The sequence below is a fragment of the Pipistrellus kuhlii genome, unplaced genomic scaffold, assembly GCF_014108245.1.
Source record: "Pipistrellus kuhlii isolate mPipKuh1 unplaced genomic scaffold, mPipKuh1.p scaffold_m20_p_11, whole genome shotgun sequence".
Lineage (NCBI taxonomy): Eukaryota > Metazoa > Chordata > Mammalia > Chiroptera > Vespertilionidae > Pipistrellus > Pipistrellus kuhlii.
In genome coordinates, this window is record NW_023425416.1 from 12,202,674 (window position 1) to 12,228,820 (window position 26,147).

Here is a 26,147-nt window from a genome sequence, read left to right on the forward strand (position 1 = left end):
TTTTTTTTTTTTCCTTTCTAGCTTTTAGCATAATAAAACCCTCTTTTTTTTGTAAACCATGCTTCTATAATTTGTCTTTGGGTTAAGTGGCTATTTTTAAAACTATAAATTTCATCAAATGAGAAATATAATTTTTTCTCTCTTCTAGATTGCAGAAAAAACAGAACTCAAAATAGCAGAGTCTCGAGAAGGATATAGACCTATTGCTAAACATTCATCAGTATTATTCTTTAGCATTGCAGACCTGGCTAACATTGATCCTATGTACCAGTACTCTCTTACCTGGTTTGTGAACCTGTATATCAACTCTATTCATGACAGGTAAACTTTCTCTTGCTTCATTCATAGTCTCTAGGTTGGATTTATCCTTTCCATTTATTTTTTATTACTTATGTAATATGTAATATTCATGTGGAACATTTAAAAATGTGGAAAAGTGAATGAAAGGAAGAAAGACTAAGCTTTTCTATTTTTAGTTTTGTTTCATATCTACACAAGATTTAGACATAGAGGGATTAGCTTTAGTCCTGTTTTTCTCTTCTCTTAAATATATGGCCCGGCTATAATTTTTTGTCTCATACAGTTCCATCCCCAGCATAGATCCTTTCACTAATAAATATTCAGTAGGACCTGGCTGGCATGGCTCAATGGTTGAGCATAGATCTATGATCACGGTTCAATTCCCAGTCAGGGCACATGCTTGGGTTGTGTACTCCATCCCCTGTGTTGGAGGGCATGCAGGAGGCAACAAGTCAATGATTCTCTCCCAACATTGATTTTTCTCTCTTTCCTTTCCTCCTGAAATAAATTTAAAATATTTTTATTTTTAAAAATTCAGTAGGTTGTGTGTTTTAATTAACTGATTGTTTCCAGTCATTTTAGAGTACAATATGAAATTTAGAATTTTGAAAATAGAGATATGGTTAAATCATGTTTAATTTTCTCATAGATTTATACCCTATTTTTTACATGAAGATTTACAAGTTATACAGACACAAAGATTGTACAGGAAGGTCCCCCTCTATACTCTTCACCTTGTTTCTCTAATTGTAACATCTTGCATAACTATAGTACAACTAGAGGCCCAATGCATGAAATTCATGCAAGAGTAGGCCTTTCTTCCCCAGACTGCCTGCACTGGCTTCCCCTCTGGCACCCGGAACCTGGGCTTCCCTTGAAGCCCCAGCTTCACCCAGAGGGTCATCCAGTCTAGTTAGCATATTACACTTTATTATTATAGATATCACAACCAGGAAATTTATTGATAACAATCCAGAGAGCTTATTCAGATTTTATCAGGTGTGTGTGTGTGTATAGTATATTTTTAACAGTGGTTACTTTGGTAAAATAAAAACAACTTGCATGTTAATTTATATTTTACTTACTTTTATCTTAGTTTTGTTTGACTTAATATGTTTTTCTTTTTTCAAACCTTTTAGTAACAGATCAAAAATCTTGGAAAAGCGCCTCCGATATTTAAATGACCACTTCACATACAACTTATATTGTAATATATGCCGATCACTATTTGAGAAGGACAAGCTGTTGTTTTCCTTTTTATTATGTGCGAATCTCCTTCTGTAAGTTATTTGCTTTTTCTTTGTTTTAAAAGCCTGCTTGGAATACCTAATACCTAAAGATGACTGCTCTGCTTAATTCATGATTTTACCTGTATATTTCTCTACAATAGTATTAGTGGGTTTTTTAAAAAATATATTTTATTGTTTTTTTACAGAGAGGAAGGGAGAGAGATAGAGAGCTAGAAATGTGGATGAGAGAGAAACATCGACCAGCTGCCTCCTGCACACCCCCTACCGGGGATGTGCCCACAACCAATGTAAATGCCCTTGACTGGAATCGAACCTGGGACCTTTCAGTCCGCAGACTGACGCTTTACCACTGAGCTAAAGCGGTTTCAGCAGTATTAGTGTTTTTATGTTTACTTGATTTTTAAGTTATAGTTCACACAGGAAAGTTTATAAAACATTCTTGTACAGTTCAATAAAATTTTTTTAAATCTTTATTGTTGACAGTATTACAGGTGTCTCCCTTATTTTTCTCCCAACTCCAACCCCTCAACCGGTTCCCACCACAGGCCAAGCCTCACCAGTAATTTGCTTTCTGTCTCCATAGTTTTTCCTATTCTAGAAATTTTATCAATGGCCCAGAAGGTGGTCTCTTTTTGAATGTTTATGTACTCTTGCAAAGCATGTGTATTTTACTGTTCTGAGGTAGAATTTCTATAAAAAGCAAGTAAGTCAAGCTGGCCTATATATCTTCTATATCCATATTGATTTTCTGTCTACCTGTTTAAGCAGTTATTGAGAAAGGTTTGGAATTTCTACAGAGATTTTTCCTTGGTTCTGTTAATATTGCTATGTGTTTTGATCCTGTTATTGGGTGTTAAGGACTTTCATATCCTCTTAATAAATTGACTTGGACTTTTTAAAAAAATCCCTGGTAATACCCTTTGCTCTGAAATATACTTTTTATGATATTAGTATAGCCTCTCCAGTTTTGTTTTGAATACTGATAGCATGATATATATATATATATATAAATTGCTTAGACCAGTGGTTGACAAACTCATTAGTCAACAGCCAGATATCAACAGTACAACGATTAAAATTTCTTTTGAGAGCCAAATTTTTTAAACTTACACTATATAGGTGGGTACATTGTTATACACTTAATTAGGGTACTCCTAACTGGCCTTTGCTAAAAACTCAATGGGCCAAAGAGCCACATGTGGCTCAAGAGCCGCAGTTTACCAACCACTGGCCTAGACCATTTTCATTTAATGAGATAATAGAGTTATGTTTTAATCTATCATCTTACAGTTTGTTTTCTGTTTTGCTCTTCTGTTCTTTGTTCCCAATTTCCTCATTTTCTGCTTTTCTTTTAATTGCATATTTTTTATTATTTGATTGTATCTTCTTTGTTGGTTTACTAGATATAGTTTTTGTTTTATTCTTTCAGTGACTTCTTTAGGGTTATAGTACACTTTTTAACTTTCACTGTCTATCTCAGGTAAAACTATGTATATAATATCATACATTTTATCACCAGCCAGGCCTAGGGACCCTGCTCATGCACAAATTTCACGCACCAGGCCTCTAGTGTTATTACATTTTCTCACAGCAGTCTGAGACCTGTATATTGGTATAAATGAGTAAGAGTAGGGAGAGTGGGATCTTTATATCTTCTGTGCCAATGAGAGGCGGGAGGTGCAGGAAGGAGGCCAACTGTAGGTGGTCACTGGAAACTAGGTGAGGCAGTTTCCTGGAAAATGAAAGCCATTGTCATGGCTTGCAAAACCTGAAATGAGACTAATAGGAAAACCATTTGGATGGCAAGAACCCCAAGAAGGGCATAATGGAGTGCAGGGGAAAGGTAGAAAATGTGCCTAACAATAAAACCTAAATATAATGGACTAATTTGGGTGAGGGAGTGTCCATTAAAGCCTAAAGTCCATTATATAATGTATATTTTATAGTAGATTTTTTTGAATGTGTATGTTAAAAAATTGACAAATTAGTCTACCTGTTTTTACTTATGCAGACACATTTGTATAATTAAAAGTAAATATGTATGGCCTGGCCACAATGGCTCAGTGTTTGAGTGTCAGTGGTTGAGTGTCGACCTGTGAACCAGGAGATCAGGGCTCAATTCCTGGTCAGGGAACATGCTTGGGTTGTGTGCTCCGTCCCCAGTGGGGGCGTGCAGGAGGCAACTGATCAGTTATTCTCTTTCATTGTTGATGTTTCTGTCTCTCCTCCCTCTCCTTTCCTCTCTGAAATCAATAAAAACATATTTAAAAATAAAAACAACTATGTGATTTAGGGCACTTTGGAACATCTGCTGGCGAGTGTTAAAACTGCTACAGAACCCTAGCTGGTTTGGCTCAGTGGATAGAGCCTCAGCCTGTGGACTGAAGGGTCCTGGGTTTGATTTTGGTCAAGGGCATGTACCTTGGTTGCAGGTTCCATCCTCATGCCAGGGCCACTTGTAGGAGGCAACCAATTGATGTGTCTCTCTCTCATCGGATCAATATTTATCTCTCTCTCCCCCTCCTTCCCACTCTCTCTAAAAATAATGAAAAAATATCATTTGTGAGAATTTAAAAAAAGAAACTGCTACAGAAAGTCATGCCACGAGTGTGATCACATGCTAATCATTCCCAAAGTTTATGAATGGTGAATCTTGGATTTAAATATATAGACTATAGATATGTAATATCCTATATAATAAAAAGGTAATATGCAAATTGACCATCACTCCAACATACAAGATGGCTACGTATGGGGGTTGCGGGAAGAGACTGGACAAAAATCGTATACCTATGGATGAGGACAGTGGGAGAGGGGATAAGGGCAGAGGGGGGAGTGAGAACCAGGAGGAGAGCTATGGGAGGAAAAAAGAGGAACAATTGTAATAATCTGAACAATAAAGATTTATTTAAAATAAATGAATAAATAAAAGTGGCCAAAAAATAAATAAATAAACAGGCAGTCGAACATCCCTCAAGGAGTCCTAGATTGGAGATGGTGCAGGCTGGGCTGAGGGACCTACCCCCATACAGTAATTTTGTGCACCAGGCCTCTAGTTTATTTATGTTGATAAGAGTACTACAATGTTTTTTTTCCAATATATGGCCTATTCACTAAAATTTGTTAAGAATAACAGTGAATTAATAACAACAACAACAAAAATAACGTGATTATAAGCAAATTTTGGTTAAAAGTATTTTAAATTAACAGGGTATTAGTTTTCTCATATGGCATACTTATGACTGGAAATTTTGTTCCTTAAATCCCAAATCCATTAAATTGAGGTTTGTAGGTTTATTGTATTGCTCTTTTCATTATCTTTGTTTCATTTTAACATTTTTGTCTGCTTGTTGTATCATCACTCTCTCTTCTGTGTGCATATTGACTCATTTTTCTCCTGCTTATAGTGTTGTGAATTTTACATTGATCAATGCTGAGTTTTTTGTATTCCTTTAAAGAGCATTAGACCTAATTTTTTAGGTAGTTAAATTACCACGGGATTCGTTTTATCTTCTTAAAGCTCGTTTTTAACTTTCTTAAGGCAGTTTAAGTCTAAGGCTATGTTAGCTTCACTACTAATGTGTGATCCCTCTGATCTTGCACTGAATTCCTCTGCTGTGAATAAAGATTCAATTCTAGTTGGCAAAAACTCATTTCTAGTTCTGTGTGAGCTCTGGTAGCTATTCAGTCTATAGATCCCCAGAAATTCGTTGCCAGACCTCCTGGAGTTTTACCTACTCACACACAGCTTAGAATTTAGTAAACATAGGCAGGTTTCCAGAGCTCCTTTTCCATGTATCTGCCTCCTCCCTGGTATTTTGCCCATATATTCCAATCACTCAGCCTTTCTTAACTCTGATGGAGATCTCTTCAGCTCAGCAGTACTGCCAAGCTCAGAGCTTTATCCGCTCTCTGCATTGTGGTCTGGAATATGCATCCAGGAAGATGCTGAGGCAATCCTAAGAATCACCTTATCTGTCTTCCTTTTTTTAAGGGATCTCAGTCCTGTACTGCCTATTGTATAATTTCCAAAAACAGTTGTTTCGTTCTTTTTTTTCTTTTTCTTTTTTTCTTTTTCTTTTTTTTAGTTTCCTAGTTGTTCACAGCAGTCAGGGAAATCATTTCTGTTTGTTTTATGCAAGTTAAAGAAGTAGAAATTTATTCAATTTTAAAATAAACAATTTATAACATTTCTTGTTTTGGGAATACAGGGCAAGGAAAGAGATTGACTACCAGGAACTTATGTTTCTTTTAACTGGAGGAGTAAGTCTTAAGAGTGCTGAGAAAAATCCTGATCCATCCTGGTTACAGGATAAAAGCTGGGAGGAAATTTGTCATGCTAGTGAATTGCCTGCCTTCCAAGGACTCAGGTAATTGTTTAAACTTGATGATTTAGCATTAAATAGTGATGGATAAATTTGTAATCTAGTGATTTTTGAATGGTTCTATAGCTGTCTTGATTCATCTCCTTGCTCAGCAATGTCCCTTTAAATTTTTCCCAATGAAAGAATAACTATTAAGCTTTTTTTCCTTTAGAGAACATTTTTGTGAATATATAGAAGAATGGCAAAAAATATATGACAGTAAAGAGCCACACAATGCTATTTTACCAGAACCAATGAATCAGAAGCTAAATGAACTACAGAAAATAATAATTCTTCGGTGCTTAAGACCTGATAAGGTAAAAGACAAATATGTCTCATTTGGAACCAGATACTTTGGTATTTTTATGTTTAAAGTTATTATTTGGTTCTTTAACCCTTATTTCAGATGCTCAAAAGGTTCATGGAACTCCTTTAAACTATAGATCTACAGTCTTCTTCAACTTGATAAAGTTTTGGCAATTATTTTTTCAAATATTTTTAGCCACTCCACCCATTATTCCAATTAAATATACATTAGACTGCTTGATATTATACCATATATGACTGATACTCTGTTGATTATTTTTAAATCTTTTGTATCACTGTGCTTCAGTTTGGATAGTTTATATTGCTATCTTTTTTAAAAATATATTTTTTATTGATTTCATAGAGGAAGGGAGAGGAGAGAAAGATCAATGAGGAGTGACAATCATCTATTGGCTGCCTCCTGCACATACCCCTCCACTCCCTCTGGGGATTGAGCTCAAAACCTGAGCATGTGCCCTGGACTGGGAATCGAACCATGACCTCCTGATTCATAGGTTGATAATCAATCACTGAGGCATTCCCACCTGGGCTCTATTGCTATCTTTTAAGTTTGCTGATTTCTTTTTCTGTAACATCTAATCTGCTGTTAATACCATTCAATTAATTTTTTGATTCAGCTACTATATGTTTCATTTCTAAAAGAGAGAGAGAGAGAGAGAGAGAGAGAGAGAGAGGGAGAGAGAAAGAAGCAGGGAGGGGGCGATAAAAGTTCTCTAGTATACATACTAGAAAGTTCTCTAGTATATATATATTTCTCTAATATATATATGGAGGTCTGATGCACGAAATTTGTACAAGGGGCTTGGCCCTCACAGCTCTTCGCAGCCCCTCGCAGCTCCGGCTTCGTCCAGAAGGTTGCTTTGAGTTGTTATCTTCCTTTATTTTATTTATTTATTTTTTTAAACATTCTTTTTTTTTTAAATATATTTTATTGATTTTATACAGAGAGGAAGGGAGAGAGATCGAGAGTCAGAAACATCGATGAGAGAGTCATCGATCAGCTGCCTCTTGCACACTCCCTACTGGGGATATGTCCGCAACCAAGGTACATGCCCTTGACAGGAATCAAACCCGGGACCTTTCAGTCCCCAAGCTGATGCTCTATCCATTGAGCCAAACCGGTTTCGGCAAATTGTTATCTTCCTTTAAAGATTGTTGAATTTTGTTCTGCTAGTTCAGAGGTTAGCAAACAAAACCTGTGGGCCAAATCCAGCCAATGACCTAATTTTGTCTAGCCCATGAGGTAAGAATGGTTTTTATATATTAAAGGGTTGTTTCTAAAAAGAAGATGACAAAGAAAATACAAAAGATTTTTAATAGAAAGAGAAAAACAATACATAGCAGAAATTGTATGTGGCCCACAAATCCTAAAATATTAACTACCTAGCACTCTATAGAAAAGAATTTGTTAACCCCTTTGATTACATAGTTCAATTATTTTAATTCAGATTTTTTCTTTCAAATGTTGTTTTAAGACTTGTTTGGGCAGGTGTAGAGAATAGCCTTTACTCAATAGATAATTTAGCTCCAACTACTAACGTGTAGCTCTTCTGGGTCCTTTACTGGAAGCAAGGTCTCTATTCTCAACATCTCCCCTTCCCTAAAATGTATATTGAAAACCTACTGTGCTAGGTAAAAACTGTACATGGTATTAATGTTAAGAGAATTTAAAAAATTTCATCATTGCTCATGGGAAATTATTAAAGGCAGAAATAAAAACCTGCTAAATCATTGTGAGCTCCTTTAGTGGCTTTTCAGTACCTATAGAATAATGAAAAAGGTACACCTTGATAGTCTTCTTACCTCAACTAATCAGACCTCTTTTCCAAAATTCCATTCTTATCTTCTTGATGAATAACATTTTTATTGTTAAATATTTTTAATATAATTTATAAGTAAGTAACATATTCCTGTGGTTCAAAACTGAATATGAATCAGATGAATATATGAGTAAATGAAAAGGGTACCTCCAGTCTTCATCTCTGACTTATTCAACATCCTTCCCCTTAGGCAATTAATGTCATCTGCTCCTTGTTATCCTTTTATGCACATATAAATATGCATACATGTAACTTTTCCATTTATTTTTACTTATTTATTTATGAGGAAATGCCTAAAGAGAGGGAGAAAGAGAGAGAAACATCTATCAGTTGCTTTCTATACACATCCCAACCTGGGATAGAACTCACAGCCCAGATATGTACCCTGACTGGCAATTGTGAACTGGCAACCTTTCAGTGTACGGGATGATGCTCAACCAATTGAGCCATTCTAGCTGGGCTCCATTTATTTTTAATACAAATTGTAGCATCCACTGTTTTACATATTTTTATTTTTCAAATCAGTTCACTAAAAACTTTCTCATTCTTTTTTACAATATATGGCATTCCATTATATTAATATACCATAATTTTTTAACCAGTTCCTATTGTAAATATTTATAATATTTATATATTACCTACTATAAAAATGCTACAATGAAGAACCTTATTCAAAAGTAATTTCTGCCCAGACAGTGTGGCTCAGTCCTTGAGCATTGATCTTTGAGCCAAGAGGTCAGAGTTCAATTCCTGGTCAGGGAACATGCTGCGTTACATGCTTGTTAACCAATAGGGACGTGCAGGAGGCAGCCGATCAATGATTCTCTCTCATCATTGATGTTTCAATCTCTCTCTCCCTTTCCCTTCCTCTCTGAAATCAATAAAATATATATATTTAAGTTATTTCTCACATTTGTAACTCCCTCTCAGAATAAAGTCATGGGAATAAAATTGCTGGGTAAGTGGATTTGCCCATTTGTAATTTCATAGATATTGCCAAATAGCCCTCCATGAATGTTAAACCAGATTACTCCTCCACAGCAGTGGATGAAAATGTCCATTTATCTATACTTTTGTCCACACAATATGTTTCCAAACTTTTGACAAGCTATGGAATTTGGGGGCTGATCAAGGAAAAAGATATGACCATAAGGTAGCAGTAGCCCACATGAACTTCATTGGATGATGCTTTGACAGGTTTGCATGTTAGGGAGGGAGAAGTCTTTCACAGCAGGAGTCTGTCAAAAGGCTGGAGTAGTGGTTTGGGTTGCGAAGATGTCACTACTTTAAGGAGAGAGAGGGGGAGTCAAGGAAACTCCCAAGGGAGAGGGGCTCATGTGGTGTCCAGGTAATGTTGTCTAGCAGCAATGATGGGTGGGAGTCTCAGTATCAGAACTCTAAAAGCAGCTGGAGTCTTAATGTCCTAGAGCTTACTTATCTACCAGAGGTCTGGTGCACGGATTCGTGCACCTGTGGGGACCCTCAGACTGGCCTGCACCCTCTCACATTCCTGGACCCCTCGGGATTTCAGATTCCAGATTCGGCCTGATCCTCACAGGCAACGGGCAGTCTAACATCCCCTCAAAGCAGCAGGTTGACTGAGGAGGAGTTGCTCATCCCATCCCCGCTGCACCTGCTGCCGCTAAGTAGTGCTGCCACAGAGGCGGAAGAGGCTCCTGCCACCTCACCTGTGCTCACCAGCCATGAGCCCGGCTTCTGGGCAGAGCAGTGCTCCTGTTGTGGGAGCACATTGATCACCAGGGGTCAGATACTGCTTTGAGCATCTGCACCCTGATTGTCAGTGCATGAAATAGTGGCCGGTCGACCAGTCATAATGGTCACTTAGGTTTTTATATATATACTAGAGGCCTGGTTCATGAAATTCGTGCACTGGGGAGGAGGGGGGTATCCCTCAGCCCAGCCTTCACCCTCTCCAATCTGGGACCCCTTAGGGGATGTCCTGTGGGATCAGGCTTAAACCGGCAGTCGGACATTCCTCTCACAATCCAGGACTACTGGCTCCCAACCGCTCGTCTGCCTGCCTGATTGCCCCTAACTGCTTCTGCCTGCCAGTCTGATCACCCCCTAACTACTCTCCTGCAAGCCTGGTCATCCCTAACTGCCCTCCCCTGCAGGCCTGGTCCCCCCTACTGCCCTTCCCTACAGGCCCGGTCACCCCCCAACTGTTCTCCCCTGCAAGCCTGGTCTCCCCTAACTGCCCTCCCCTGCAGGCTTGGTCTCCCCCAACTGCCTTCCCCTGCCAGCCCAATTGACCCCAACTGTCCTCCCCCACTGGCCTGTTTGCCCCCAACTGCCCTCCCTTGCTGGCCATCTTATGACCACATGAGGGCGGCTATCTTGTGTGAAGGTGTGATGGTCAATTTACATATCACCTCTTTATTATATAGGATAGATGATTAGTAGATGTTCAATGCAAAGCCCAATATGTAGGTAGGCTTAAATGGCTAAAAATATGATTATTTGGGCTATGTTTAAACAATTGAATACATAAAAATTTGAGTTTGGTGCTAGTGAGCTTTTGAGCTAACAGATTTCAGCTTGCTCTGAATAAACAATCTAGGAATGAATACACAGAGGCTATTTTTGTCCCATTTATATAACAATCTGATCAATGGAAATGGTATCTAAGTATAGCTATAATTTGTATTTTATGAGTATAGGGTATAGACTAAGCTGCTGTAACAAAGATAAAAAATACACCAGCTAAAATAAAATAGAAATTAATTTTCTATCTTTCCAAACAGCCCAGAGCAAATGCTTGAGGGCTGGCAGGCCAGCTCTGGTCTTGAGATCATCCAGAGATTCAAGTTCCTTCTCTCATTCTAGAGAAGCCCCATACAGTGTGGTTCTCATCAGCAAGATGAAGCTGGCTCATGAGCACCACATTTATTGAAGAGAGAACTTCCTTATGAAAATATAATCTGGAAGCTCCACTCACAATTTCTACTTGTATTTGTCTGGCCAAAACTTAGTACATGACCACTTCTAGCTGGAACAAAAAGGTTGGGAAAACTTGAGGTTCTATTGCCAAAAGGAGACAAAGAAGGGGGACAATTTGTAGTCTCTTATACTGAATGAAGTTGAACATCTCTTCATATATTTAAGATTAATTTCTATTTCATTTTCTGTGAACTGTTCATGTTCCTTGCCCATTTTTCTTTTGGATTGTTAGTCTTGTTCCATCAATTTATAGACATTTTTTATGCATAAGATACATTATGCATTGTCTGTGATATGCTGTGTGCTTTTCTTGGCCATGAAACTCATTTTTTTACGCTTTGTTGGTTTTCGGTAATAAAATTATGTGAAATAAAATTATTCTAAAGATCATATCTTTTCTTTTTTTTAACAGATAACTCCAGCTATAACAAATTATGTAACTGACAAACTAGGGAAAAAGTTTGTAGAGCCTCCACCATTTGATTTGGCAAAGAGTTACTTGGATTCAAATTGCACTAGTCCCTTAATTTTTGTGCTATCTCCTGGAGCAGATCCCATGGCCAGTAAGTGTATATGCTGTCAACTTTAAAGAAATTATAAATAAATCATCATACTTAATGTCCACTTTTACATGACTATACGTTAGTTAGTAAATCCAGAACGTATCAGGAAAGGTAATTAGAATTTTCCAATTAAATACCCGTAACTGAAATATTAGCCATATTTTATAATTTTAGAGTAAGCAGTGAAACCATTTTTTTTGTGCCCGCTTAGGCCTGCTGAAATTTGCAAATGATAAAGCTATGTCTGGAAATAAATTTCAAGCTATTTCACTGGGACAGGGACAAGGACCAATTGCAACAAAAATGATTAAAGCAGCATTAGAAGAAGGAACTTGGGTTTGCCTACAGAATTGTCACCTTGCTGTCTCCTGGATGCCCATGTTGGAAAAAATATGTGAAGATTTTTCCCCTGATGTTTGTAACTCATCCTTTAGGCTTTGGCTTACAAGTTATCCATCTCCAAAAGTATGTTTATTTCCTATGGAGTTCAGTACACTTATTTAATTATCTGTTACATGTATATCTTAATCACGCTTTAAATGCTTAACTTTAAGAGATTAAAAAAAAAACATTTCTGGAGTCCTCTTTTATTCCCATTTTTAATTCACTGGTGCATGCTTTTTAGGACTCAAGCTAGTTATCTTGAGTAATGCTCTCTGTTTTATTTTGTCTTAGTTCCCAGTAACAATTCTACAGAATGGAGTGAAAATGACTAATGAACCTCCTACGGGTCTTCGGCTAAACCTTCTCCAATCATATCTCACTGATCCAATTTCTGATAGTCATTTTTTTCATGGATGCCATGGAAAGGAGTTGGTAATATTCGGTTTCTGAAATTTTAAAATATATTTTATAGTGATAAAATACAGAAATAGAAATATTTTATTTAAGAATATTAAGCATTAGGCATTTTTCCCCAATAGTTCGTTTGTGTTCTGTTTTCCAAATAATAGACAGTCAGATAAATATTGTCAAATAAATGAATATATCTTAGTTTGTAAACCAAAGCCCAATAGTGTATTTGATTAAGACCCAAGAATAGCTTGTTACGATCATTTATCATCTGATCATTTATTCATTCAATCTGCCTTAATGGAACTTAAATTTTAGCAATATTATTTTAACATATTAATAATGCTTTTCAATGTATCCATGTAGAATAGTTTTTCAAATAGTATTGGGTACTCAAGGAGACCCAATAAATAGTACTCCTTTTCCATGCCCGAATTCTTACCAATTAAGAAACAGGGAAAACTATAAGTGATGGGAACCAAATTATAACCTTAATTATTGATGTAGACTAAGTTGGAAGATGTAGTTTGTGAACAAATGGGCTTCATATTACTGAACCCAGAATTAGCAGACCTATCTACCCAGAGAAAAGAAAAATTCCTTCTTGCAGAAAGTTCGCTTCTAAGAAAGAAAAGGAAGAAGCTGAGCAAAGCATATCTGGTTAACTTTTTCCAAATTTACTGATTAGATGGGTCACTCTCCTCTCCTGAATAAGTACAAGGAAGAAGAAAATTCAGGCATGCTATATTAACTGAACTTTTCCCCTGCCCTTACCCCCAATACATGCATGTTATATATCAGATTTGCTTATTGGAGTGAGAAAACTAATAATATTGAAGGTAAAGGATTGAATTTGGATGCAATCTAGTTTGTTTCTTCTTATTGGTACTTTCTGTGTGTCCTAGTTCTGAATGATGATTTTGTTTGTAACTCTGGAAGGAAAAGAGAATACTTGGTAGTTTTAGCTATGAAAAGAATGGAGAAGGTGTGGTGTCTGATTCCCACTCAGGGTCTGAGCTTTTGCAATTAGAGGAGAGAGCCAGAAGTAGAGAAGGAAATTTTTAGATTCCAAACACAAGCAGAGCTGCTTTGAAGCTTAGATGACCCAAATAAAGAATGGTACTGAGTTGGAAAAGCAGCACTCTCCTATATTACATCATTGAGCAAGCAACATTGGCACCCCACGTTTTGAGATTAGTACAACGTCCAAAGGTAGCACCCTAGCCATGTATCATCATTTTTATTCACCAAGCAACTGTTCTGGTAGTGAAAACAAATGGGAACTAGGGGAAGAGAAGAAAAAGATTGTTGTTGTTCTGTGACCATTGGTTTTCAATGTGCATCACATTTATCTCGCAGGGCCCCACTGCCAGATTTTCTGACTCAGTTGGATTGGGGTAGAGCTTAACTGGAAGCACACTTTGAGAACCATTACCGTAGGCTTTCTGTAGCTGACTGGGGTATTTTTTATAGGCACATATGAAACTCCTTTGGAGGCTCCCAGAAATATAAGACTAATTTATGACCATTTGGCTAGCAATAATTTGAACTATCATCATTTGGCTATTAAAAGTAAATATGATCTTTATAATCACAGTTAAATTGACATCTTGGGCATTTAAATTATCTAGTAATGATAACATATTAGTTATTTGTCAGTTTATATATCTGTCTCCTATATTCAGCCATGTGTCCCCTAAGAATAAGGATACATTTCTGTATTTCCATTCATTTATCAATTCATCCATCCAATAAATATTTCTTGAATATTTTAGGTATAAGGCACTATTCTAGGAACTGGTAATCCTATTTAATAAAGAGGGAGTATGCTAATTGACCCTCATACCATCTCAAAGATAGTAGTGCCCACAGCCAATAAGGAGGAATATGCTAATTTACTTCCATGCCCTCAAAATGGCTGTGCCCAAGATGGTGGTGCCTAATCCCCTCAGTCCTGCCAGGGTAGAAGGTGTGCAGCCTAGGGGCAGGCCTGGTCTTGCTGCACCTGCCTCCAGAGTTTCCCAGCCCCCTTAGTCATTCAGCCACCCAGGACCGCCGGAGGCTTAGGTAACCAGGGCTTGCCAAGGCTTTTGCTGCCGGCAGTGGCAGCAGCAGAGGTGTGATGGGGTGTCGCCTTTCCCTGATTGCCAGGTCACTTACTGCCCCTGAGGGTTCCCAGACTGAGAGGGGGCAGGTCAGGCTGAAGGATCCCCCTGCCCCCAGCACATTAATTTTCATGCACTGGGCCTCTAGTAAACATATAAACATATCAAAATCTCGGTTTTCATGGAGCTTACATCCTAGTCAAGGGAAATATATGCAAGGCAAGCTTAACCATAATCCCCATAAGCCTCAGGGCTTAATAAAGTTACAGATGTCAGTGGCCCTCTCATGGAGATTGTGATTAACTAAGTCCCCAAAGTGGAACCCAGGAGCTGGTACAAATAAAAAAATAATTAAGGAAATTCAGATGTTAACCAGTTTGGAAACCATTGTCATGGTTGTATTATGAATTATGGGAGGACAAAGAAAGGAGGGTATAAAGGAAACAAATATTTATTGAACACCAGCAGAAATATACAAGCCTTATAACTCTATAATATATAAATTATCATCACAACCTTGTTTTTTTAAATAAGGAAACTCAAGCTAATCAAATAAAGTGTCTAAGTCATATACCTCACAAGTGTTTAAGGTGGGAGTTGGTACCCAGATCACTCTGTCTCTTTCCGCTTCTGTGTGATTGAGGATAACTTCTTAGAGGAAGTGAAGTAGGCACAGGAAGTATGCCTCAAGGCACAGAATTATGACAAAGCTGTTGAAAGACAAGTAGCTTATTTTGGCTTGACTGATGGGAAAGAATATAGGAGTAAGACTATGAAAATCTTTACATGCATTGCTAAGGAATTTGGATGAGTCATCACAAACCAGCACCACATCATAGAAAACAAGCCAAACGGCAGATCCCACTAATGCTGGGTTGATGATATCATCCTTAGGTAGATTATGACATTAGCCTGCTGTCACCTTGGGTTTAATTGGAAAATGTACCCTGGAAAATGTAATTCAGAAATCAGTTGGAAAAAAACACATATGGGGTGTAAAGAAATGCTACCTTCAGAAAAGGATTATATATATATATATATTTATATATATATTTAAGAGTGCTTTTAGAATATGTAAATTGTCACCTCAAGAAACCCATTATGTGAAAATATGTGGAGAATACCTAAATTAGTTGATCTCATTGACAAAAGGTTTTCCCCTATTAAATGTATCACCACAGCATTCATCTAGTAAATGTAAAATAAACTTTGGTTTATGTACATTTCGAGAATACAGCTATTCAGTTAAGCCAGTGGTCGGCAAACTGCGGCTTTCGAGCCACATGCAGCTCTTTGGCTCCTTGAGTTTTTAGCAAAGGTCAGCTTAGGAGTACTCTAATTAAGTTAATAATAATGTACCCACCTATATAGTTTAAGTTTAAAAAAAATCTGGCTCTCAAAAGAAATTTGTACTGTTGATATTTGGCTCTGTTGACTAATGAGTTGGCTGACCACTGAGTTGAGCCATGGTATACTTTAATTTTAATATTACAGAAACAAATTCTAATATCATATCACATTAAAATAGCTGGATGGATTTTTATGGCATTTGTAGCTAAGTTTGAGATGGCCTAATTTGAAATACGGACTGTTTGGCATACTTGTAATTTATTTGTGGGGACCTCAAAGGGATGGGAGGCCATCCTCCAGAGTTCTATCACAGGCTTAGTGAGAGGCTCATGTGACATGTATGTGAAGTTACCATGGAGAAAGTAAATAAGCATATGTTTTCCAAAAATGATCTCCAAATAGAAAGTCACAAAATCAGAAACTAATTATTGGTATTTATTCATAACACTAGAGGCCCAGTGCACAAAATGTGTGCATGGTAGGGTCCCTAGAGGCTGGTGTTAGCTGGCCAGGTATTCCCTTCCTTCCACTGGCCAGCACCGCCCCCTAGTCAAAGTCCCAGAAGAACTACCAGTCAAAGGGACAATTTGCATACTATGCTTTTATTATATAGGATAATAATTACATATTCTCCTGCACTTGTATTCTCAATCATGTGCCCATGAGTCTATAAGATAACAGTTAAGTATTGAAGCTATAAATACCTATGAACAATACCAAGGTATTATTAGCCAATACTTTGGTAAATGGTAAATACATTTTAAAGATCTTTAATATTATTGCAGTTTGTCTAGCTTTGGAGGTATTGAGTCATAAAATTAATATTTTTAAGTACAAGTTTTTAGCAATATATGATCACAGGATCTTACAATGAAAAAGATCACTGATTCCCCTTGTTTAACTGAAGGAAATATGATCAGAATTTTTTTTCTTATTGTGTAATTTTTATATTAAAGGCATGGGAGAAGTTGCTGTTTGGAGTTTGTTTTTTTCATGCCCTTGTACAAGAGAGAAAGAAATTTGGTCCTCTTGGTTGGAACATTCCATATGGATTTAATGAATCCGACTTACGCATCAGTATTCGACAACTGCAGGTAAAATTAGAAAAGAACTAACACTAATGGAGGATAACTATGTATCAGGCCCTTTGCTTAGAAAAACTTAATTCTCCCAACATCACTACTAGGTAGGTAGATAGCAATAATAACTACAACTATGGTTTATGAAGCACTATCTCCATCTGGTTTTCTTCTGCTACAAATAATGGAAAACACAATTCAAACTGGCTTAAACCATAATGAAATTTATCTCACGTTAAAAAAAAGTGCGGAGAAGGACATGCTCTGGAAGTTGGTTGATTCAGCTAGTGTTGTCATCAAGGATCCTATCTTTTTGCAGTGCCCTCCTCAGTGTTGGCTTTATACAGGCCCTCACTATCCTCTACTCTTCTCCACTCAGTGAAATCTACAATTTTGCTGTATCAATCAACAGAAACAGGCTGTCTAACTTAAGTAGAAAGGAATTTAGTGAAAGAATATTGGGCAGGTCACAAAGTCACCAAGATGGCTGGAGAACCAAGGCATCTACAGTCATATCCAGAGTCACATCATATCTGGTAGGAGTAGTCTCTACTTTTCTTGAATATTAGACACTGCAGCTCACATATCTGCCCTACACACTCCGGTCTGCTGCAGGCCCTCTGATATCATTAAAAGCAAACAAACAAACAAAACACACACACACACACACACACACACACACACACACACACACAGAACACTATTCTTTGCTGTTCTTACTTCTTTGCTTAAAACCCTAAATCAGTCTAGGATAGATGCACCTGGGGAGCCAAGCCCAGGTCAGAGGCCTAGGCATTAGCTGTATGGGAGGCTGGGACTCACAGTGTGAGACATTCAGAAGGTTGTCAGGCTTCCTCCAAATAAATAATAAATATCCACTGTAAGTCCCTACTATCTCAGACTTTGAACTAGGCACATTACTTATATTCTAATTCTCACAGTAACCCTGTAAGGTTGATACTATCCCTATTTTTAAGAAAACCAAAGCTTGGAAGTGAACTTACCCAATTAGACAAACACTGAATATTAATATTTTTCTGTTTTTTAGCTGTGGTCAGGGCCTTTATGATATGTGGCCTCTATAAGGTCTCCCAAGATTACCCATGGTGATAATTCTTTCAACCCCACTTCTGTGTGTAGATAGATAGATATTTAATGTCATCTTAAAATAGAAATGAAATGACTTTGTTTTTCTTGTTTTATGTTTCATTTGTTTCAGTTATTTATAAATGAATATGACACAATTCCATTTGAAGCTATCTCTTACCTGACTGGGGAGTGTAACTATGGAGGAAGAGTGACAGATGATTGGGACAGACGTCTCCTCTTAACCATGCTGGCTGACTTTTATAATACACACATAATTGAAAGCCCTCATTATAAATTTTCTCCCAGTGGAAACTATTTTGCACCTCCCAAAGGCACCTATAATGATTACATTGAATTCATTAAGGTAACTGATTATCACTGAAAATAGGGTTAGATTTTAGTGTGATTTTTCTAAAAAGCAATTGAACAATTCCAAGGTAATGTATAGGGTTAAATAAATATTATTATTTCAAGCAATTTTAATATCTTTTATTTCTAATAATTATTTGAAAATTCGAAAAGTTTGATTCCATTATTGTTTGGTTGATTTTTAATCCTTTTTTGTTTGCACATGTCTACCTTATGAATTAATGTTTCCAGTAATAATGTGATGCTTGCTTAATCTATTCTGGTAGAGACTTCCATTTTCTCAACACCCTGAAATATTTGGATTACATGAAAATGTTGACATCTCCAAAGACCTTCAACAAACAAAAGTCCTCTTTGAGTCCTTGCTTCTTACCCAGGGAGGCTCCAAACAGACAGGATCTTCAGGAAGTGCTGACCAGATTCTATTTGAAATTAGCAGAGATATTCTTGAAAAGGTAATTTTTGTTTAAAATATGTTGCTTATAATACAATATAAATCAAAATAGTACTGAAATGGCGATCTGAAAACTCCATTTAAGAGCATTAAGACCTTGTGTGAGATATTTTACCTGTCTGAGCATTAGTTTCCAGATCTGTAAAGTGGTGACAAAAAGTATGAAACAGACTGGTGAATCTCAGAGGGACAGGGGGGATGGATGGGGAGAGATTAACCAGGGGATTTATATGCATATATGCATAGCCCATGGACACAGACAATAGTGTGGTGAAGGCCAGAAGGCAGGGTGGAGAGGGTAAATAGGGGGTGGGGAGAAGATCTATGTAATACTTTCAACAATAAAGATAAATTTGAAAAATAAATAAGGAAGTCTGGGTTGCAATAGCAGTAAAGCCCCTTCTGGCTTGTTCCTGCTCCTGACTCACTGCTGTTCACTCTGGCCCAAGAGCAAGTGAGCCTGGAAAGTGCTCTGAGGCCAAGACTTTTAAAGATGCAAGATGCTTCCCTGACTGGTTTGGCTCAATGGATAGAGCCTATGGACTCATGAGTCCCAGGTTCGATTCTGGTCAAGGGCATGTACCTTGCTTGCGGGCACATCCCCACTAGGAAGTGTGTAGGAGGCAGCTGATTAATTTTTCTATCTCTCTCCTTTCCTCTCTGTAAAAAACCAATAAGATATATTTTAGAAAAATAAAGATGCAGGAAAGATACCCATACAACCAGAGGTGGCGATTCACTTAATTAGAATTACTCTAACCAGAGACAACGTAAAATCTTTGGAGAAGGTGCGTGTTGACTTGTTCAGAGAGGCAAAGGAAAAGAATCTCAAAGTGAAAGGACTATTTCAGATGCCGGCCCAGGCTCTCAGAATCACTACAAGAAAAACTGCCTGTGGGAAGGGATCGGTTTCAGATGAAGATCCACAAGCGACTCATTGACTTGCACAATCCTTAGTTGTTTTCATCAGTATTGAGTTAGGAGTCCAGGTTTAAGTCACCAGTGTAGATAATTAAATCAAAATCATGCCGAAACCGGTTTGGCTCAGTGGATAGAGCGTCGGCCTGTGGACTGAAAGGTCACGGGTTCAATTCCGGTCAAGGGCATGTACCTTGGTTGCGGGCACATCCCTAGTAGGGGGTGTGCAAGAGGCAGCTGATCGATGATTCTCTCTCATCAATGTTTCTAACTCTCTGTTCCTCTCTCTTCCTCTCTGTAAAAAATCAATAAAATATATTTTTTTTTAAAAGAAAAGAAAAAAAAAGAACCAATGAGGCCAAAACTGATTTGGCTCAATGGATAGAGCAGCGTTTTTTAACCGCTGTTCCGCGGCACACTAGTGTGCCGCGAGATGTTGCCTGGTGTGCCGTAGGTGCAGACAAGACAAGAATTTTATAATTTTTCACTATTTTGTTTACTTAATATTTCATAATAAAGTAATTATAAAATACTTTCTTTGTGTTTATTTGATTCCTATTCAAGAGAATTACTTTATATATAGTCAATATAGGCACAGAGTTAAATTTTTTAACATTTTCTAATGGTGGTGTGCCTCGTGATTTTTTTCATGAAACAAGTGTGCCTTTGCCCAAAAAAGGTTGAAAAACACTGGGATAGAGCATCGGCTTGGGGACTGAAGGGTCCCGAGTTCGATTCCGGTCAAGGGCATGTACCTTGGTTGCAGGCATATCCCCAGTAGGGGGTGTGCAAGAGGCAGCTGATCGATGACTCTCTCATGGATGTTTCTAACTCTGTATCTCTCTCCCTTCCTCTCTGTACAAAACCAATAAAATATATTTTTAAAAAAGAAAGAACCAATGAGTATGGCTCCAGCTATTTAAAAAAAATAATAATAATACAATAAAATAAATCAACATCACACCCACCCACCCTACACACACACACACCCTTTTTTTTGTTTGTTTGTTAATCTTCACCAAAGTATATTTATCCATTGATTTTTATAGAGAGTGGAAGGGAGGGGTAAAGACAGAGAGAGGGAAACATCAATATGAGAGAGACACATAAATTGGTTGCCTCCCCCCACACACCCCAACTAAGGCTAGGGATTGATTGAGCCTGCAACTAAGGTACACGTACCCTTGACCTAAATCCAAATGGGGACCCTTCAATTCCAGGCCGACTATCCACTGAGCCAAAGCTCCTAGGGCTTACATCAGCCTTTTTAATAAATCTACTACCAGTTGTTTAAATTAATTAATTAGTTAATTAATTAAAGTATAATACTTTGCATAACACCTAGCACATGGTAAGTTCTTAGTAACTACAGCTGTGGGTGAGTTAATGAACATATATGGTTTATTGTCATTTCTAAGCAAAGATAATGGACCTACTTTTAAGAAATATGTTTTTATTGACTTCAGAGAGAGGAACGGAGAGGGAGATAGAAACATCAATGAGAAACAGTTTTTTTTAATATATATATTTTATTGATTTAAGTAAGGAAGGAAGAGGGAGATAGGTAGAAATATCAGTGATATGAGAGAATCATTAATCAGCTGCCTCCTGCACACCCACTATTGAAAATCAAGCCTGCTACCTGGGCATGTGCCCTGACCAGGAATTGAAATAGTGACCTCCTGGTGCATGGGACAACCCTCAATCAACTTAGCTGCACCAGCCAGAGAAATTTTAATGGACCTACTTTTAAAAAATGGAGGAAATGGTCTGAACTTACTGGAGAGAATAGTTTTTAGACTACCTTAGGTAGTGAGGAGGCACAGAATTAGCTGCTAGCACTCTTTCTTTTTTCCATAATATAATCTACTGCTCTTAGTTAGCCCTCTCACCTTTTTTCTATCTTAAATTCAATAAAGAACTAACATAACTTTTAAAAAAAATTATGGTCCCAAAGCACAGATCTTCACAATTCTTCTCTTGGGCAAATATTGTAATTATCCCCACAGTGTTAGGCACTCTGACAGCAGAACCTGACCCATAGTCCATCTGCCTTGAAAGGCCATGGGCAGCACCACTCCTCAACTCTCACAGTTGGTAGCCTTGTCTGACATCACTCCTTAGGAGCCTACTCACCTGACTGCTGCCACTGGAGAAGAGAGTGGACAGCAATGCCTGTGACCCTGAGTTAGAGCAAACCAGCCTCCTCCAAGCCCCCTACCCTTGGAATGCTGCTTCTGTTGTTTGCCTTTTCTTACCCCTGACCCCTTACCATTTCTGCGGTTTACCTCTGTGGGGGAAGGTTCACTCTGCAAGGGTGACACTTACAAAATCCCTAACAGGAAGTTACCTGGCACTGGAATCTGGGACTTATATGGGTATAGGGGTTGTACTAAGCCAAAGGGTCCTTGAGTGACACTAGCGTGACTTATAATTCTTTAGCAACCTCCAGGGACCATCAGCTGGAGAATCTCTGGGCAGCTCAATTTTTTTTTAGTTTGATACTTCCCTGATTAGGAAACTTTTTTGTGTCTCTTAAGGAGTATGAATTCCAATGTCTTGCAGCTTGATCATCGGTCCCAAAGTCCCCTTAATCACTTCTCAAGCATCCCTGAGGTGCCTCATAGAAATCAGACACTTAATGGCCTTCTCTTCCCTATGGCCTGGAACCCTGGTACATTCACACATTATTTATTTGATAGCATAAACTAAGCTATTTGAAGCCAGTTGATAATTGATTGGAAATCAATATAAAACAATTATAAATGGTACATCAGTTTTATCAATACGACTAGGATTCAATTTAAAAAGGAAATTATACTACTTTTCAGAAATGTTTATCTTCTGCAAAGTGCTATGTCCTGCAGCATGGGCCTTGGGAGTTAAAGACCTGTGGGTTTAACAGATCATTTTTTGTCTGTGTACCCTTGGGCAGTTACTTATCTTCTCTTTACTTAAAAGCCACATCTGTAAATGGATATAATAATGGCCACTTAAGAGGAAATGGTAAGGTTAAATGAGATGATGTATGGAGCCCTGACAGTTTGGCTCAGTTGACAGAACATCAGCTCATGGAATGGAGGGTTTCTGGTTGGATTTCAGTCAAGAGCACATACCTTGGTTGCAGGCTTGATCCCTAGCTATGGTCAGGGAGGATTAACAAAAAACAAAACAAAACAAAACAAGAAATGATGTACAGAAAGCAGATACATAGTAACTGTTTAGTGCTAGCTATTAATATTATCACTGAATGAAACTATTCTCAAGTAATATATGATCTTCAAAATCTATTTTTTAGCTACCAAATGATTTTGACATTGAAGCAGCCCTATTCAAGTATCCTGTGAACTATGAAGAGAGCATGAACACTGTGTTAGTTCAAGAAATGGAAAGATTTAACAAGTAAGAATCTATATTCCCAGTGATCAATAAGGTGGCCAGCCAAAGTTGATAAAAGTTGGTATTGACTTAAAGCTTTAAGAAAAAAATTATCAAAACTTGCCATTTCTTTATAATTTCCACCTTTTAAAATTCATAATTTAACTGCATAACTTTTGCCTCAGAAATGAGGATATCTTTTGTAATGTAAAAATAATGATGAAAAAGAAATCTGGTTAAAAATATTCATTAATTAGAATTTCTCATCAATCCATTTCTCGTCTCTTCAGAAGCTAAAGATGAAAGAGCATTAATAAGGCCTGTGTGTAGTCACATCTTTTGACATTTTTCTTCCATTTAATATATATATACACCTGTTTTTCTTCCTGAGTACAATCTAGGTTGATTAGGTACCCCATACTAGCAAACAGATTACATATGCTTTGAATTTTTAAATGTCATTTTCTACAATTCAGTCCAAGCTTAAGGAATGGAGATTGTTTTGGTCATGAATTTTCTAAGTGTTTCCGAGGTATTTGGGTTTCCAGACTTGTTTTAAAATAAAATATTAATTCAGTAATATATAAGAGCATACATATAAGTATTCACAAGAACTTATCTATAACAATAAAAGCATAATATACTAATTAGACTGGACATCCTTCTAGACAAAGCCAAGGCTACAAGGGCCGAGCCCCTTGCACGAATTTCATGCATCAGGCCTCTAGTATGTAATAACATATTATCCCTCACAGCAGGTATATTTAGGCTTCTAGCCTAAAACTCTGACATCAGGTGCATATTTTGTATTCTTAGCAGTTTGGGCCTGAGTGGGAAGCAGAGTATTTAAAAGTGTATAAATGAATATAACCTTTATGTTTTGAGGCAGTTTCCCAAATTCAACCAATGTATAACACTTCTATAACTTTTTCCACATTTAAAAGACAGGTTTAGCTCAATGGATAGAGCGTCGACTTGGGGACTGAAGGGTTTGGCTCAATGGATAGAGCGTCGGCTTGGGGACTGAAGGGTCCTGGGTTCGATTCCAGTCAAGGGCATGTACCTTGGTTGCGGGCATATCCCCAGTAGGGGGTGTGCAAGAGGCAGCTGATCAATGACTCTCTCTCATCGATGTTTCTAACTATCTCCCTTCCTCTCTGTACAAAATCAATAAAATATATATATTTTTTTTAAAAATTAAAAAAAAAATTTTTAAAGTCACATGTAACATTATTTATGTAATAATTCTGTTTAAATTGGTCTGATTCTATGCAATAATACCTAAAAACAAACAAACAAACAAAAAACTAGTTGTATTATTTACTTTATTTAAACTATTTATTTTTAAGATGAAAAATGTTCATTTAAGTATAAGTTAAAATAACCTTACATTGCCAAGTAAAAATCACCATACTTTGGGAAACTGAATGAGATTCCTGCTATTTCTTCTGAAAAGATTCCAAGTTGATATTTATTTCATATATGTTATAACATAATTGCTTTTCTTGCAGTTTAATTAAAACTATACGTAGCACTCTACAGGACCTCGAGAAAGCTATTAAGGGTGTGGTTGTAATGGATTCTGCACTGGAAGCACTCTCCGGAAGTTTGATTGTTGGAAAAGTTCCAGAAATATGGGCCCAACGATCATACCCAAGTCTTAAGCCCCTTGGAAGTTACGTCACAGATTTTCTAGCCCGATTGGACTTTTTACAGGTAAAAGATTATATATAAAGGGGAGACATTAGAAATTCGCTATGGTCACTGGAGGTCTCTGAGTTGAATGGAATGTGATTAGTAATTTCCTGGTAATCTAACCAAAAATTTAGAATATTGAAAGTTATACATATTCCAAAGCATTGAATAGAAAATTAAAAGTTTGCTTTACTCAAACCCAAGTAATATGTGACATTTATATTTTCAAAGATTCTGCTTTTGTGATAAATCACCAAAAAAGCCAGAATCTTGGGTTTATCCATAATTGGGCATTGTCTTTTTTTTAAATATATTTTTATTTATTTCATAGAGGAAGGAAGAGATAGAAACATCAGTGATGAGAGAAAATCATTGATTGGCTGCCTTCTGCACAACCCCCAATGGGGATTGAGCCTACAACGTGGGCATGTGCCCTGACCAGGAATCGAACCCTGATCTCCTGGTTCATATGTCTATGTTCAACCACTGAGCCATGCCAGCCAAGCTAGGGATTGTCTTAAAATCAGTTGCTTCTATCTCATAAAGCCAGGAAAAAGATGAATGCTTTGAAATCTCATTCTCCCCACAATTCCACAACCTCACCCCCTACCTTTCCCACCACCCAACCACCACCCCCTCCCGGCCAACTCCCACTCCAAATACACACTTAAAAGGATGCTCAGGGCAGGAAAGCAAGCATAGAGCAAGGCGCTATTTTTCCTCACTAACTCCTTAATTCACTCCCATCTTATGGTTGAAATTTATGTATGGGTATTGGGTGGGGAAAGACCCAAAAATACTTTTTGTATTCAGTTGCCTTTTTATTTTATAAAAGCTTTATTTGTTTCACTGTAGAAGCTAATCATAAAATATCCAGTGCTTGTAAAGATTAGAGGGACAGACTTTTTCAGACATCACTTTTCAATTTTTGTCTATCTTGTGTTAATTTAAATTTCTTTGATTATTTAGTAGTGAACTTATGCTTCTTTTGGTATGTGTGCTTGCCATTTGTATTTTTCTGTGAATTGCTTTTTCATCTCCTAGGCCATTTTTCTTTTGAACTACTTAGCAATTTTTAATCTATAGGAGCTTTTTATGTAGACTAATGTTTAACGAACAAAAAAGTACTGAAGAGTGGTTTTAAGTGTTTAAGCTCTAGAAGAGTTGTCACATCCTCGCCTCAGTTTCTTTATCCAAAAATGGGCATTTTTATCTTATAAAGTAACAGTCTACAATATGTGGTAAGCATTCTATTGTATAAATGTGGACTATTCTTTTGTAAAATAAGAAACTGTTGAATTTTATCAAATGCCTTCTCAGCATTTTTTGCTGG

At 37.3% G+C, this 26,147-nt stretch overlaps 1 protein-coding gene across 1 annotated transcript in view; it reads left to right on the forward strand.

Moving 5' to 3' along the window:
- The window catches only part of DNAH12 (dynein axonemal heavy chain 12), a 203,643-nt gene that overhangs the window by 169,614 nt on the left and 7,882 nt on the right, over positions 1-26,147 (forward strand). The window contains exons 60-71 of the mRNA XM_036430765.2: positions 149-321; positions 1,440-1,580; positions 5,762-5,920; positions 6,087-6,231; positions 11,435-11,585; positions 11,797-12,050; positions 12,261-12,401; positions 16,789-16,926; positions 18,131-18,364; positions 18,636-18,824; positions 23,040-23,143; positions 24,631-24,835. Coding sequence (XP_036286658.1) covers positions 149-321; positions 1,440-1,580; positions 5,762-5,920; positions 6,087-6,231; positions 11,435-11,585; positions 11,797-12,050; positions 12,261-12,401; positions 16,789-16,926; positions 18,131-18,364; positions 18,636-18,824; positions 23,040-23,143; positions 24,631-24,835 — 2,034 coding nt within the window. The remainder of the gene's footprint in view (positions 1-148; positions 322-1,439; positions 1,581-5,761; positions 5,921-6,086; positions 6,232-11,434; positions 11,586-11,796; positions 12,051-12,260; positions 12,402-16,788; positions 16,927-18,130; positions 18,365-18,635; positions 18,825-23,039; positions 23,144-24,630; positions 24,836-26,147) is intronic.